This window comes from Ictidomys tridecemlineatus, chromosome 11 (assembly GCF_052094955.1).
Source record: "Ictidomys tridecemlineatus isolate mIctTri1 chromosome 11, mIctTri1.hap1, whole genome shotgun sequence".
In the NCBI taxonomy this organism is placed as follows: domain Eukaryota; kingdom Metazoa; phylum Chordata; class Mammalia; order Rodentia; family Sciuridae; genus Ictidomys; species Ictidomys tridecemlineatus.
The window spans coordinates 42,801,797-42,813,924 of NC_135487.1; the positions used below are offsets into that span (position 1 = coordinate 42,801,797).

The following is a 12,128-nucleotide window of genomic DNA, read 5'->3' on the forward strand; positions in this document are numbered from 1 at the left end:
GTTCTCTGAAAAAGTGACCTAAGAAAGGCAAGGGGTAAGGGACAGACCTAGAGGGAGAAACATAGCAGCTGGGGAAAGGCCTCGACACAAATTTGCTACAAAAGAAGGAGCTGGGACAGAAGATCCCAAAGGCTGGTGATCAACTCTCAAGTGTGCCTTCCACTCCCTGTGTCCTTCCAGCCATCAAAGCCAATCCCCCAAATCACTATCCTCCTTTCACCTGCACACAGGAAGTTCTTCTAATGTCTCCTGTCTTCATGGGGCCAACCCTACCAGAAGCTCTCCTTGGCTTGTGCCACCTGCTGTTCCAGGTTAGCATGGATGCCACAATTCCCATGATAAAGTACACATCCCCTTGCCCCTTCTGCACAATGCATCAGACTGCTATTGTCTACCTACGCCTCCAGTCTGAACTCTCCAAGGGCTGACTGCTCCTTACTAATCTCCATCTCCCCACTCTTATCATGGTGCTTGGTGCATAATAGTCACTCACTAAACACTTGACAAATCATGAATGTTCAATGAATAGGTGAGTTCCTTGAGGGCAGGGCCCGGGTCTGATTCATCTCAGTAACCCCAGAAGATAGCAGAACACCTGGCACAAGAGGAGACACCAGGTGTGCTACACGATTTGGGATTTGCCCTGTAGTTTATCCAGACAGCCAAGTCATCCTCAACCCCTAAACATAGAGGTGCAGAACCCATCCAGATGTGGTCCCCTGGTGTGCAGGCCAAGGCTCAGAGGTAGGAAGCAAAGTTTTATGCTTATAGATGCTGTGGGATTTTTCATATTCGAATTCGCATTAATATCTAACAAACCTTAACCTCATCCTTAAGCTTCCCAGATATAATTTGGTGTTTGGGGCATGGTTTTTCCAAGCTACCCATTTTGCAAATCAAAACCTAATATGGAGTGCCCTTCAAAGCCAGGGAGGCCATAGATGGCAGCTGCAGGAGTGGGGCCGGCTAGTGTTTCTCATCTTCTGCTGTCTTCAAACTGTATGCAGTGTAGGTGTTTGTCCCTGAGAGCTTCCCATCTTCTTTTTAACACAGAGAGCATTTCAAACCTCTTGCAAGTGGACGCAGTTGATAGAGTGCTTGCCTTACATGCACAAGGCCCTGGGTTCAAGCCCTAGCACTACACACAGACAAAAAAAAAAAAAACTCTTTCTAGTAGAACCACAGAGATGCTGAGATGAGATGTGTAGACAACATCTAATCCCGCTCTTTCATTTGACAGATGAGGAAAGTGAAAGTCCAGGTAGGAAAAGTGGCAAGAACGCTGTGGAACAGACAGGACAATCTCCACTTGATAGATGAGTACACCGAGTCTCTAAGCTAATCCCCCACTTCTGGTTCCTGGTTCTATAGTAATGCCTGTTGGATTCTCCCTGTATGTTCAGAAGTGGTCTCCCAACCCTTCAAGGTCACATTAGCAAAAGCAAAGGGCTTACTGGAGGAGGCCAGGGTCCATTGGCCCAACTCCTGCACTTCCTGAAACACAAAAGCATCAGGGAGGGTGGAAGGGCTTCTCTAACTGACTGCAGGATCTCCTGCCTCCTCTGACAGGCAGCTACAGTGCCTTGGAACTTTCTTTACAAAACTTTGCAAATTGTTTATTATAAGGGATGAGGTTTCTGTGTCAAATCACCCTGGCAAACAGCACCACTCTCATCTTTAGCCTTTTGCTTCAGAGGTTGTTTCAGGCCAAGGTGACTTTACAGGTAAAAATGAGTTGTGTGTAGGGACATGTACATGTGGGTGTCTGAGTGCTAAGAGCCATAGGAATGACGCATGGCATTTTTGGTTGAAAGGTGACTCCAGCAAGCCATGGAGATGATAATGATTATGTTAAGATGTGCATTCAATGGGAGATTAGACCCCTGCTGTTCCCTCGGCCTGCTACTTTGGAGCTCTCATTGGTTGGGGAAGTGCGGTAGGAGGGATTTCTGGAGGAGGGATGGCCGGTTGGGGTTGGGGTGGTGTGTCCTGGGAGAAGGCCACGTATGTGTGATTCGCGGGAGTTTTGGAAATAAAGTTTATTCCTGCTTGAGTGGCTCGTAATTTGTGCCCAGCCAGACTGCAGCATCTGAGGGTTGTAAATGTTGAATGGGTACATGTTCCCAAGAGTGTGCACTGTGGCCTGACGATGTGGGAGGAGTGATAAAAGGCTTAGAAGATGAGGGATCAGGGTCTCATCTCATTTTCCCTCTCTTCCCTCTCTTCCCTCCCTCCCTCCCTCCCTTCCTTCCTTCCTTCCTTCCTTCCTTCCTTCCTTCCTTGTTACCTTCAAACAATAGGAAGGTGTCAGAATTTTTTCCTCCCTCAGAGAGACACAAATAAATCTTCAAATCACTCCTTATAGCTGGGCACGGTGGCATATGCATGTAATCCCAGCAATTCTGGAGGCTGAGGCATAAGGATCACAGGTTAGAGAGACCAGCCTCAGCAACTTAGGGAGACCCTTTCTCAACATAAAAAATAAAATGGGCTGGGGATGGAGCTCAGTGATAGAGTGCCTCTGAGTTCAATCCCCAATACAGAAAAGAAAAGAATAAAAAAGGAGAAGAAAGAAAAGTAGAAGGGGAAGGGGAAGGGGAAGAAAAGAAAGAGGAAGAGGTGAAAGAAGAAGACAGAAAATCACTCCTCGCTCATGATTTATACAGAGTCTCTTTGCCATAACCTCAGCTAGTAATGATGGAGTGGGGTACATGGGCCTGGTGGAGAGGGTAGGGACGTCTCAACCATTAAAGCAGTTGTGTAGAAAGGCAAGTCTCCTTCAGTGGAAACTGGAGTTAGGATCAAGAGGTTATCTTCCCCAAGCTTATCCTGATGAGATTTGTCTGTGTTTGGTTTGGGTTTTTGTAGCACAACATAATGGAAAGAATAGACCACAATGTGGAGTCATTTCAAGACTAAACTTCAGGTAGCTTTTCTGTCTCTTACTGGCTGCAGAATTTTGTTACTTCTTAGATTTGGGTTTCTTTGTTTCCAGAAAAAGGAAAATCAAAACACATCTCATCATACTCCTGACAGCATGTTACCATATAAGCTAGATACAGTCCCGGGTGATGGGAGCCCCCAAAATAGGCTCCCCCAAAACATCATCTTCACCTTTGGGGCAGCTGTAAAGGACATCCTGCCCCGTGTTGGCTTCAAAATGATCCAATGTTTTTCTCTTGGAATAAAATGAAGGAACATTAAAAAAAAAAAAAAAAAAAAGAAAATGAACCCATACCCAACTCTTCTAAGCACTTTTACAAAACACTGAAATTACATTTGTAAAATTGCTTCCAGCTCTGGGTAAAATATACACATGGAGCAGGAACATAAATATCTTTGCTAAATTATCCTTTCTAAAGGCAAAACAAAAACAAACCAACAAACAAAAAGAATGGAAGGAAGTGCTATTCATGAATAAAAGATCCAAGGGTAATGTTTTCACAGGTTGGGGCCACCTTTAAGCTCTGTATCCTAGGTACCTGAAATCCAGGGCTTCCAGGCTTGGAAAGGAGTGGGGATCACAGGGGGAAGCAAAAGAGAACGAGACAATCTCTCTGTGGTGTTTTTCCAATTCCTAATTATGCTTTTTAAATAAGTTGAAATTAAAACGATCTTTTTCCAAACAGCTAATGCTCTTCCGAGCGCTCTGACTTCTCAACACCTTCTCGCTCTGAACTCCACCAAGGCAGCTGGAAGCAGGAAGTGCCCTGGCACACAGACCTCATTGAGGGGAGAGGAAAGGCAGAGAAAACCAAACTCAACTGACAAAGAAAAACAAACAGCCTGCTGTCAGGCAGCTGGGGGAGAGGAGGGTGCTCCTCCTGTACCGCCCAGGCATCCCAGGAAATCAGGGCAGACGTAGCCAGGGCAAGGACAGCTTGTGAATTCAAACCATGGCTCCACCCCTGGCTGAAGAATCTCAAATGTGCTCCTTGGTCTCTCTGGACCTTCATCTCTGGATTCAAGAAATAGGGATAAGGATTCTGTACTTGACAGTGTTGTGAGGAGGCCAGGTGTCCTCAACGATGCTTGTAAACCTCAAAACCACTCTCTGTGGTCAGATGATGATGATGATCTTTAAGGAGGATGGAGAACTGATATAGGGAATATGGGGAGGAGCTGGATCACCAGGCTTGGATTTGAGCAGCTGTTCTGGTGTTTATGCAAATTTTGGTGGATTCTCTGAGCCTGACTTAGTCATCTTTTCCCACAACAGAGAGAATATTATTTATAACATAAGGTTATTTTCTAAGGATCAAATGAGTTAATGGATTTCCAGAAAGCAGGGCTTGTACCATGAAAGCATATGAGTGTCTTCATCCCTTTATAATTTCAAAATGGATCCACAATCCTTACCAAGAAAGATGGCAGATGCTATTTTTGTGTGAAAAGTGGAAGAAGCCTGGAAATTAAATAACTTCTGCTCAGGCAGTGGCCAAGCCCAGAATAAAACCTAACTTTCCTAGCAAACCTCTCTTTCCAGGACTTCACAGTGAAGTCTGTCCCTAATGATTCTGAGGGATTCAAGCCAGGACTGGACTCGGTGCTAATCAGAGGGTAGGTACTTACCACCAGATACAGCATAGTGTACATGGAGAAGGAGGCGTGGCCAGAGAAGAAGGACTTCCTGCAAGAGCAAGAAAGGGCCATGAAAGGGCATATTCACATCCCTGATACTCGCTTGTCTGTCTTCCCTCCCTAGACTGTGACCTTGAGAGCAGGCACTGTGTCTTGTTCATTCTTGCATCTGTGGTGGTGCTTTGGACACATGCCTGGAACATAGCAGGCACGCATGAATAAATAAAAGAAAGAATAAATGAATGGACTTAGCAAATGCTGTATCATAATGGTTTCTTTACATATCTGTCTCAATCATGTGACTCAATCTTGAATCCTGCAAGAATAGGGTCTGGGCCCTTATTCACCCATCGAAACCAGAGCCCAGCATTACAGGTACTCAGTGGGTGCTCCGTGAACTGCTCTGCATGGAAGGGGTGCACGCTGTGGCCACTGGGAATGCTGATGTGGCACCTCACCTGGCTTCCTGCACCTTGCTGTCATCGCCTCTGCATCTGTAGTTCTGAATGTAGCCCTCGGAGCAGTTGATCTGGCTGAAGTCGGGATTGCAGACACTCAAGAAGTGAGGGCGCAGACGTCCTATGGACACTTTGGCAATGTCTGTGAAGGACTGGCTGATGGCACAGCCAAAGAGGAAGCAGCCCACTTGCTTATAGAGGGCTGCCACGTAGGGATTCTGAACTGCTGACCGAGACTTCTCCTTCAGGTAGTAGATCCGGTAGAATTCTCCTGTGATGATCTAAAGGGAAACAAGAAGCAGATTAGGCACTGTGAAGACCCATCTCCAAAACGGATGGTGTAAAGAGTATTGAATGTCATGGTAGAATATTCAGTATTTACATACCCGTTATCATCTATAAAAGCCCAATTTTCTATGTAGGAAGTATGTAAACACAAATATGCACCAGAGGAATAATCACACTGATAATCATTATTTCCTTTTTTTTTTTTTTTTTAAAGTCCTACATGGGGCTGGGGCTGGGGCTGGGGCTCAGTGGTAGAGCACTTGCCTAGCATATGTGAGGCACTGGGTTCAATTCTTAGCACCACATATAAACAAATAAATAAATGAAGATCCATCAATAACTAATAAAAATATCTAAAAAAATAAAGTCCAACATGGTCACATAATACTTTGTAACAAGAAAACATTTATAATCAATTATGTATTTGAGAAAATCTCAATGATTCGAGAGGTTAAGGCAGGAAAATTGTGTGTGTGAGTGAGAGTGAGAGAGAGAGACAGACAGACAGACACAAGGGCTCTGCTACAGAAAAAAAGAAGTAAATGAAGAATCAAGGACATGGTTCAGGGTGGCCAGAATGTCAGGGGACCTGAAGATTCAGAAGTCTCTGGGATTTGGAGTGAAGTGTCACCAATAGCACTGACTCTGCTCAGGGCCTGAGCCCCAGTGCCAACATCATACTGTGGTGGGGGTTTCTGCACACAGCAGTGAGTACCCCCACAGGCAGGTCCTGAGGCTAAATCTAGGCTCTACCACCTGCCTGGTGTCCTTAGCACTAACTTAACATCCCTGAATCTCAGCCCTTCTCCATGAAAGAATGCTCTCACCTTTGCAGAGCAGTGGGTTCACAATAACAATGGGTTAATAATAATATGGATGGGAAATGCACCAAGTTATAGAAAGGGATGCTTTTATTTTACTTTTCAGAAGTATGGTATGGCAAAAGGAACACCAGTCTAAAAAATCAAGAGACTTTCAGTATAATGCCTTTGATGCTCATGAATGTCTCTGAGTCAGCCTGTGTTGTCTCCTCAGGTCGCAAAGGTCAGCAAGTGTGTCTAAATTTGCACACCTTCCTCTGTCCCACGGTGTCTGCTACTTGCCTGAAACCGCCTGTTTGTTTTCCCAGGTCACGTTGAGTGGTCTTCCGTGCAACACTGGGGCAGCTCTGCTCAGTAAGGTGAATGTGCATAGGTCTGTCTATCGAGGACCTATTTGACATGGGTGATGCACACCACACAGCCTGCTCCCCTTAACTCCACAGCACAGCTGTGGCCACTTCCTGGTTGCAACCACAGCCTGAGGACAGCACTGGTCAACTCATCGCTCACCACAAGAGATCCTTTCCCACTTCCTCCCAGGGCCACATTTGCCCTTTCAGCCAGTAGAGAGCCGTTCATGACCACAAGGGAAGCAATAGACTGGCATATCCGGGCACTCCTTTGCAAAGGCTCCCGTTAGGTTTTTACACTGGGGGGGAAGGTGTCATGAGGTCTGATCAAGGTCTTCAAGGGTCCCAAAGTCTGTGGAAAGAAAGCAGCATGTAGGTCGGAAACACCAGCTGGTCCCAGGGACCGGCAGGTGCAGAAGTGAGATCAGTAACTGTCACTGCAAATGCTGGCACAGAGAGGCTGTGTCGATACATGGGTGGGATCTGTAAGCGCGACTTTGTTTTCCCAGGTCACGTTGAGTGTGATTCTCTATGACGGGGACATGGGCAGAGGCCAATCCAACCAGCATCCTGGCCTAGCCTACATCCCCTGAGACAGGACAACTCATATCTAACCCTGCAAAGTGCTCACAGGCTGAAGGAGTGAATGAAAGGGAGGAGAGGAGAGTCCTAGAGCTCCTCTCTGAGAAACTGGAAATATCCCCTGAACATTACCAAGGGCCCTTTGATAACACGTTGCAAAGATTAAAACCCGAGAAGCATGGCAAGTCAGAAATGAAAGGGACCATTATGTTCAGAAGAAACTGAGGTCCAAATTAACTCACATCTAAAGATTAGACCCAGGTGCACTGACTCCCTGTCCAGCATTCTTTCCTACCGTTCATGATCTAACCCCCTTTTGAACCTGTTTACACTTTTACCCTATGTAACCTTACAGGCTAACGAGTTCCAGATGTTGATTTCCACAATCATGTTCCCCTACCTTCTCATTCTTCTTTATTTATAAATCATCCTCACGTGTCTTATATGCACGCAAGAACCCTGAAGGAGTCCAGTGGCCAGGGGTGGTGTCCCCACTTGAGTGAATTCAGGGTATCAGGTTCTTCATTTGCAGAATCATGGCACTGGATTCCATGACTGGATTCCCCTCATCACCGCAGTGACATTTATTCTCAACTCTCCGGGCCTCCCTCCACCACAAGCTTCCCAAACCAGGCAAAGGTAATACCACAGCAGAGGAAGGTTGCTTATGAATAACAGCACAGGCAGGAAAACAGAACCACAGCCCGGACACCACCCCTGCCCCAGGATTGCTCCCGAGTTCCCAGAACCAAGCTGCTGGCTCAGATGAGGAAACTGTTTCTAAGCGGCTTGCTTGAGCAGCCACCAGGATGATTTCCAGCTTGAGGCTGAGAGAGGACACGTGGGTTTAGACGGCACCTTGACATCTCACATGCACTCATGATTAATCTCAGGCGAGTCACTTTTCGGCTTCAGTCACCTCAGGGAGAAGGGATCAATGACAATTCAAGGGCTGTCCCCAGCTCTAAACTCCCATCATTCTACAACTTCCCTCGTCACACACAGCCTCAGTCTTCAAATAGTAAACTGTGAATTAAAACCCTTTCTCCTCTCCTGGGGGAGATAAAGAGGTAAAAAGGAGCGCATTTCCTGGCACCTTGGGTTCCTAAGGACATTGATGGCCGTTTCTTATTACTCGAGTTCTTCTGCACTTGAGTTTCTTTGGTCTGCAACTCTTCGAAGAAGATAAATCTCGTCTAAGCACTGGGTAGATCTGAAGGATGTGAGGCTTGTCAATGGAGGAGTTAAGAGGAAAAGTCCAGGTATTCTCTGTTTCTCAGATGCAAAGACCCCCAGCAGTCTCCATCAAGACAAGTTTATTATTTCTAATGTTAATGAAAACCATTTTCCACGGGAAGAACAGCAATGGCGTTGGAGGACAGGGCTAGGCTGAAGCCATTTAGCAGACACATGACTCCAGGACCACATGGCTTCTGGGGCAGCCCTGACAGATTTTGGAGTTAATGAGCAACAAATTATGTATTTTCTCTATCCCCTTGTACAGAAGGGTCGGGGAGTCGGCAACACAGCCATAAATCATCATTATGAACCAGCCGGACTTGGCTTCTTGTAATCCTAACCTTTAAAAGCCCATTTAATGAAATTCGGGCTGTGAAAGGCAACCCAAACACCGCACCTAGCCTACAGGAGAGGCGAGGGCTTAAATTGTTCTCCGACACGTTACACACTGAACGCGCGCGGGAGTCCCAGATTTATAGCTTTCGGACTTTATTCATTACTCACAATGTTTTTATTCCTGGGTCATAAAATGAACTCTTCCCTCCTCTGCCCCCTCCAAAGGCTCTGTCCCCACCCCCCCAGGGCCCTCATTTCTGCCTCAGTCAGCAAGGCTCTGATATGTAAATTTCACTGCAGAGAAAAATGTGGAGGCCTTTCAGGAACAGCCAGCCACAGATCTGGGGGTGGTGGCAGGCTGCCAGGCGAGCGGGGCTTCTCCCTACCTGCCTGTTAAAGCCCTTGGCACAGAGGCTGGAAACTCATAAAGTGGGGAAGCACAGCAGTGCAGCTAGGAGGGGACAGAACGGGGACCCGTCCTTGCCTGCCAGCGGCTGCCGTTGGTGGGGACCCTGTCTCCTGGAGTGAGGAGCTGCTCTTCCTGTCTCTTCTGGTGAAAGAGAGTTCAGCTGCCCACATATTTACAAATACTCAACTGTTCTGGAAAGGAAATTTGAAGAAACTTAGGAGCGATTTTTTTTTTTTTTTTTTTTTTTTTGGAAAGGACAGAACATGGGATGGTGAGAGAAGCAACGATTTGGGAAAGAAAAATCTGTCTGAATCCCATCCCTTACTTTAGGCCAAGTGACTTTTCACCTCTCTGGGTTTAGGGGACCCTATCTATAAAATAAGATTAACAATATCTGCCTAGCAGGACTGCATCTTCAATAAGGTGATATGCCAACTGCCTGGCACCTAACACCTCCCAAAATTTTGCTTGTGTTTTTTCCCTCCTTCCACTGGAGACAAGAAAAACAAAACAACCAAAAAACCTAACGCGTACTTCCCAGGGAATATCTCTTCCAAGATACTTCCAAGAGTTCCTTGAAAGACAGCATTCCAACCTGAAGAGTTTGGAAGTGTTGCCCCTCCAGGGTAGAAGCACAAAGTGTGAGTGGATGATATAATACTGTTTGGGTTTTTTTCTTTGTTTGTTTTTGTTTTTTGGTAGTGAGGATTGAACCTAGGGGCACTTCATCACTGAGCCGCAGGCCTCACTACTGAGGCTGGCTTTGAACTCACAATCCTCATGCCTCAGCCTCCCAAGCCACTGGTATCACAGGTATGCGCCACCACATCCGGCAGATGATGCGGGATTTTGACCATTTCATCTAGGATGTCTATTTCAGGGGAACTAAACAGATGGAAAGAAAGCCAAAGCAGAAAGGATAACCCACTCTACCATCTTGTTTTATTTTTGACTTTCTACTCTATTTAGAAATTACCCCAAGAAAGGTAACGTTTTTGCAGTGTCCCAACAATTTCTCTTTTAAAAGACTGAGAACTCATCTTCTTCCCTTGCTGAGTTTGAGGGACAAGCTTCCATATATTCTAATCTGCTTTAATACAAAAACACTTTTATATCTACTGTGTTTGCTTCTCACAAAACCCTATGAACTACTAAATTATTACTGACACTTTATAAGTGAGAACAGAGAGGCCAGTGAGTCACCCCCAATCAAAAACAAGGCATGGCAGGGCATGGTGGCCCAGACCTGTAATCCCAATGACTCTGGAGGCTGAGGCAGGAAGATCACAGGAGGCCCTAAGCAACTCGACAAGACTCTGCCTCAAAATAAAAGATAAAAAGGGTCAGGGATGCAGCTCAGGGGGAGAGCCCCCCTGGGTTAAATCCCCCCTGGGTTAAATCCTCAGTACTGAAAAAAATAAAAAAAGAAAGAAAAGAAAAGGTTCTAACTACTTGTGCCAAGCTGGCTGTCTCCTAGATGCCCTGGCAGGCAGCAGAGTCTCCAGAGACAGACAGACATAGATGACCTTGCACACCTAAGGCCTTGCTGACCACAGAGAGCCGAGCTATTTTTCACATCTCAGTTACGTAGGCGGATGAAGTTCTTTCCACCCATAAGAGAGTCGTTCGACAAACCTTTGATGATGAAGAATCATCTCAGTTTCTTCCTCAGTCTCAAGGTTCTGCTCCTAAGCCTGGAGACAGAAGCATAGCTACATTTTCTCTGAAGCTGACTGCTCTACTGAGGGCAATGCAGTACGGTCTCATCCGTCACTGGAAATCGATTAGAAATTTAATCTTTGACTCCTCTCTCAGTTGGTCATCTTCCGCCTCTTGGCAGGAGATCCGTGCCCCACGGTACGGGAAAGGTAACGAGGACATAGATTTGTCCAAGGCCATCGGAGGAGTTTCTGGGCTCTGTAGATAATGACAAGACTCCACCATCTAGAACATGGGCAGCAAAGAGGCCAGACAGAATCTTCAGAAAATATTTATGTCTGGAATTAGCAACGGCTGACTTGATCACACAAGTCTTATGAAGAAAACAGTTTGAAGCATGGAGCATTGTTATTTTCCAAAAAGTCAGGGACTCATAGCCATAGGCTCCTGGGTGACCAGCTCTGCAGTCCGTGCGAGAGTCTCTTGGCTGTTCTTTCTGTGACATTGCCTGCTCACAACCCTGTACTCCTTTTTTTTTTAACATTGAATTTGCTCAGCTTCCTTGATATTGCTCTTTTTGCTGTTGTTATTGTTATTTCTAAACTAATTTCTCTTTCTTCTTGAGTTTCCACATCTGGCTTCCACCCCATAAATGTGGCTCTTCCCTGAAGTTGTACCCCTGGCTTTCTGCTTCGATCTCAGCTTCTTTAAATACCTTCAATTATTCCTTCTGTGAAGATGACCTCCAAAAGATGCCTCCTTCTCCCTCTCTGTCTCTCTAGCTCCAGCCTACCCCACATCCCTACCTTCGTGGCTCTGGTCTCATTCTTACAATCATGAGAAAACCGAGCACAATAGCTTGAAATAATACTCTAATCATTATCTAGCAATTAAGTGGAGTAAAAAAATCCTCAGTAGGGCTGGGGATGTGGCTCAAGCGGTAGCGCGCTCGCCTGGCATGCGTGCGGCCCGGGTTCGATCCTCAGCACCACATACCAACAAAGATGTTGTGTCTGCCGAGAGCTAAAAAATAAATATTAAAAATTCTCTCTCCCTCTCTCTCTCTCCTCTCTCACTCTCTCTTTTTAAAAAAAAAAAAAATCCTCAGTATTCAAAGACTTCCACAATCTTACTTCCATCTTTTTTTCCTTGCCTGGACTTTGTCAGTTCCCTTATACTGTGCACTTCCAGGTCTGCTCGACAGTTTTCCTGCAAGCACTATTGCTGCCAAGTCTCTGGCAATCCCTTCTGGAGCAATTCCATCTGCCTGGAATATCAGGATCTCTAGAGCAAATGCCTCCCCTTCTTCAAAGCAGAGTTCAAGTCCAACCAGGGTACTGGAGTCCTCTGCTGGGGTAGGGTTCTGGTTTTTCCAGTTATGACTCTTGGACTATTGAGCTCTCAA

General features: G+C 46.0%; 1 protein-coding gene across 1 annotated transcript in view; it reads right to left on the reverse strand.

The window, feature by feature from the left end:
• The window catches only part of Plpp3 (phospholipid phosphatase 3), an 82,112-nt gene that overhangs the window by 23,000 nt on the left and 46,984 nt on the right, over window positions 1-12,128 (reverse strand). Inside the window, exons 3-4 of the mRNA XM_005326024.5 lie at window positions 5,040-5,320; window positions 4,573-4,630 (exon numbers count right to left, since the gene is read on the reverse strand). Of these exons, the coding sequence (XP_005326081.1) occupies window positions 4,573-4,630; window positions 5,040-5,320 (339 nt within the window). The remainder of the gene's footprint in view (window positions 1-4,572; window positions 4,631-5,039; window positions 5,321-12,128) is intronic.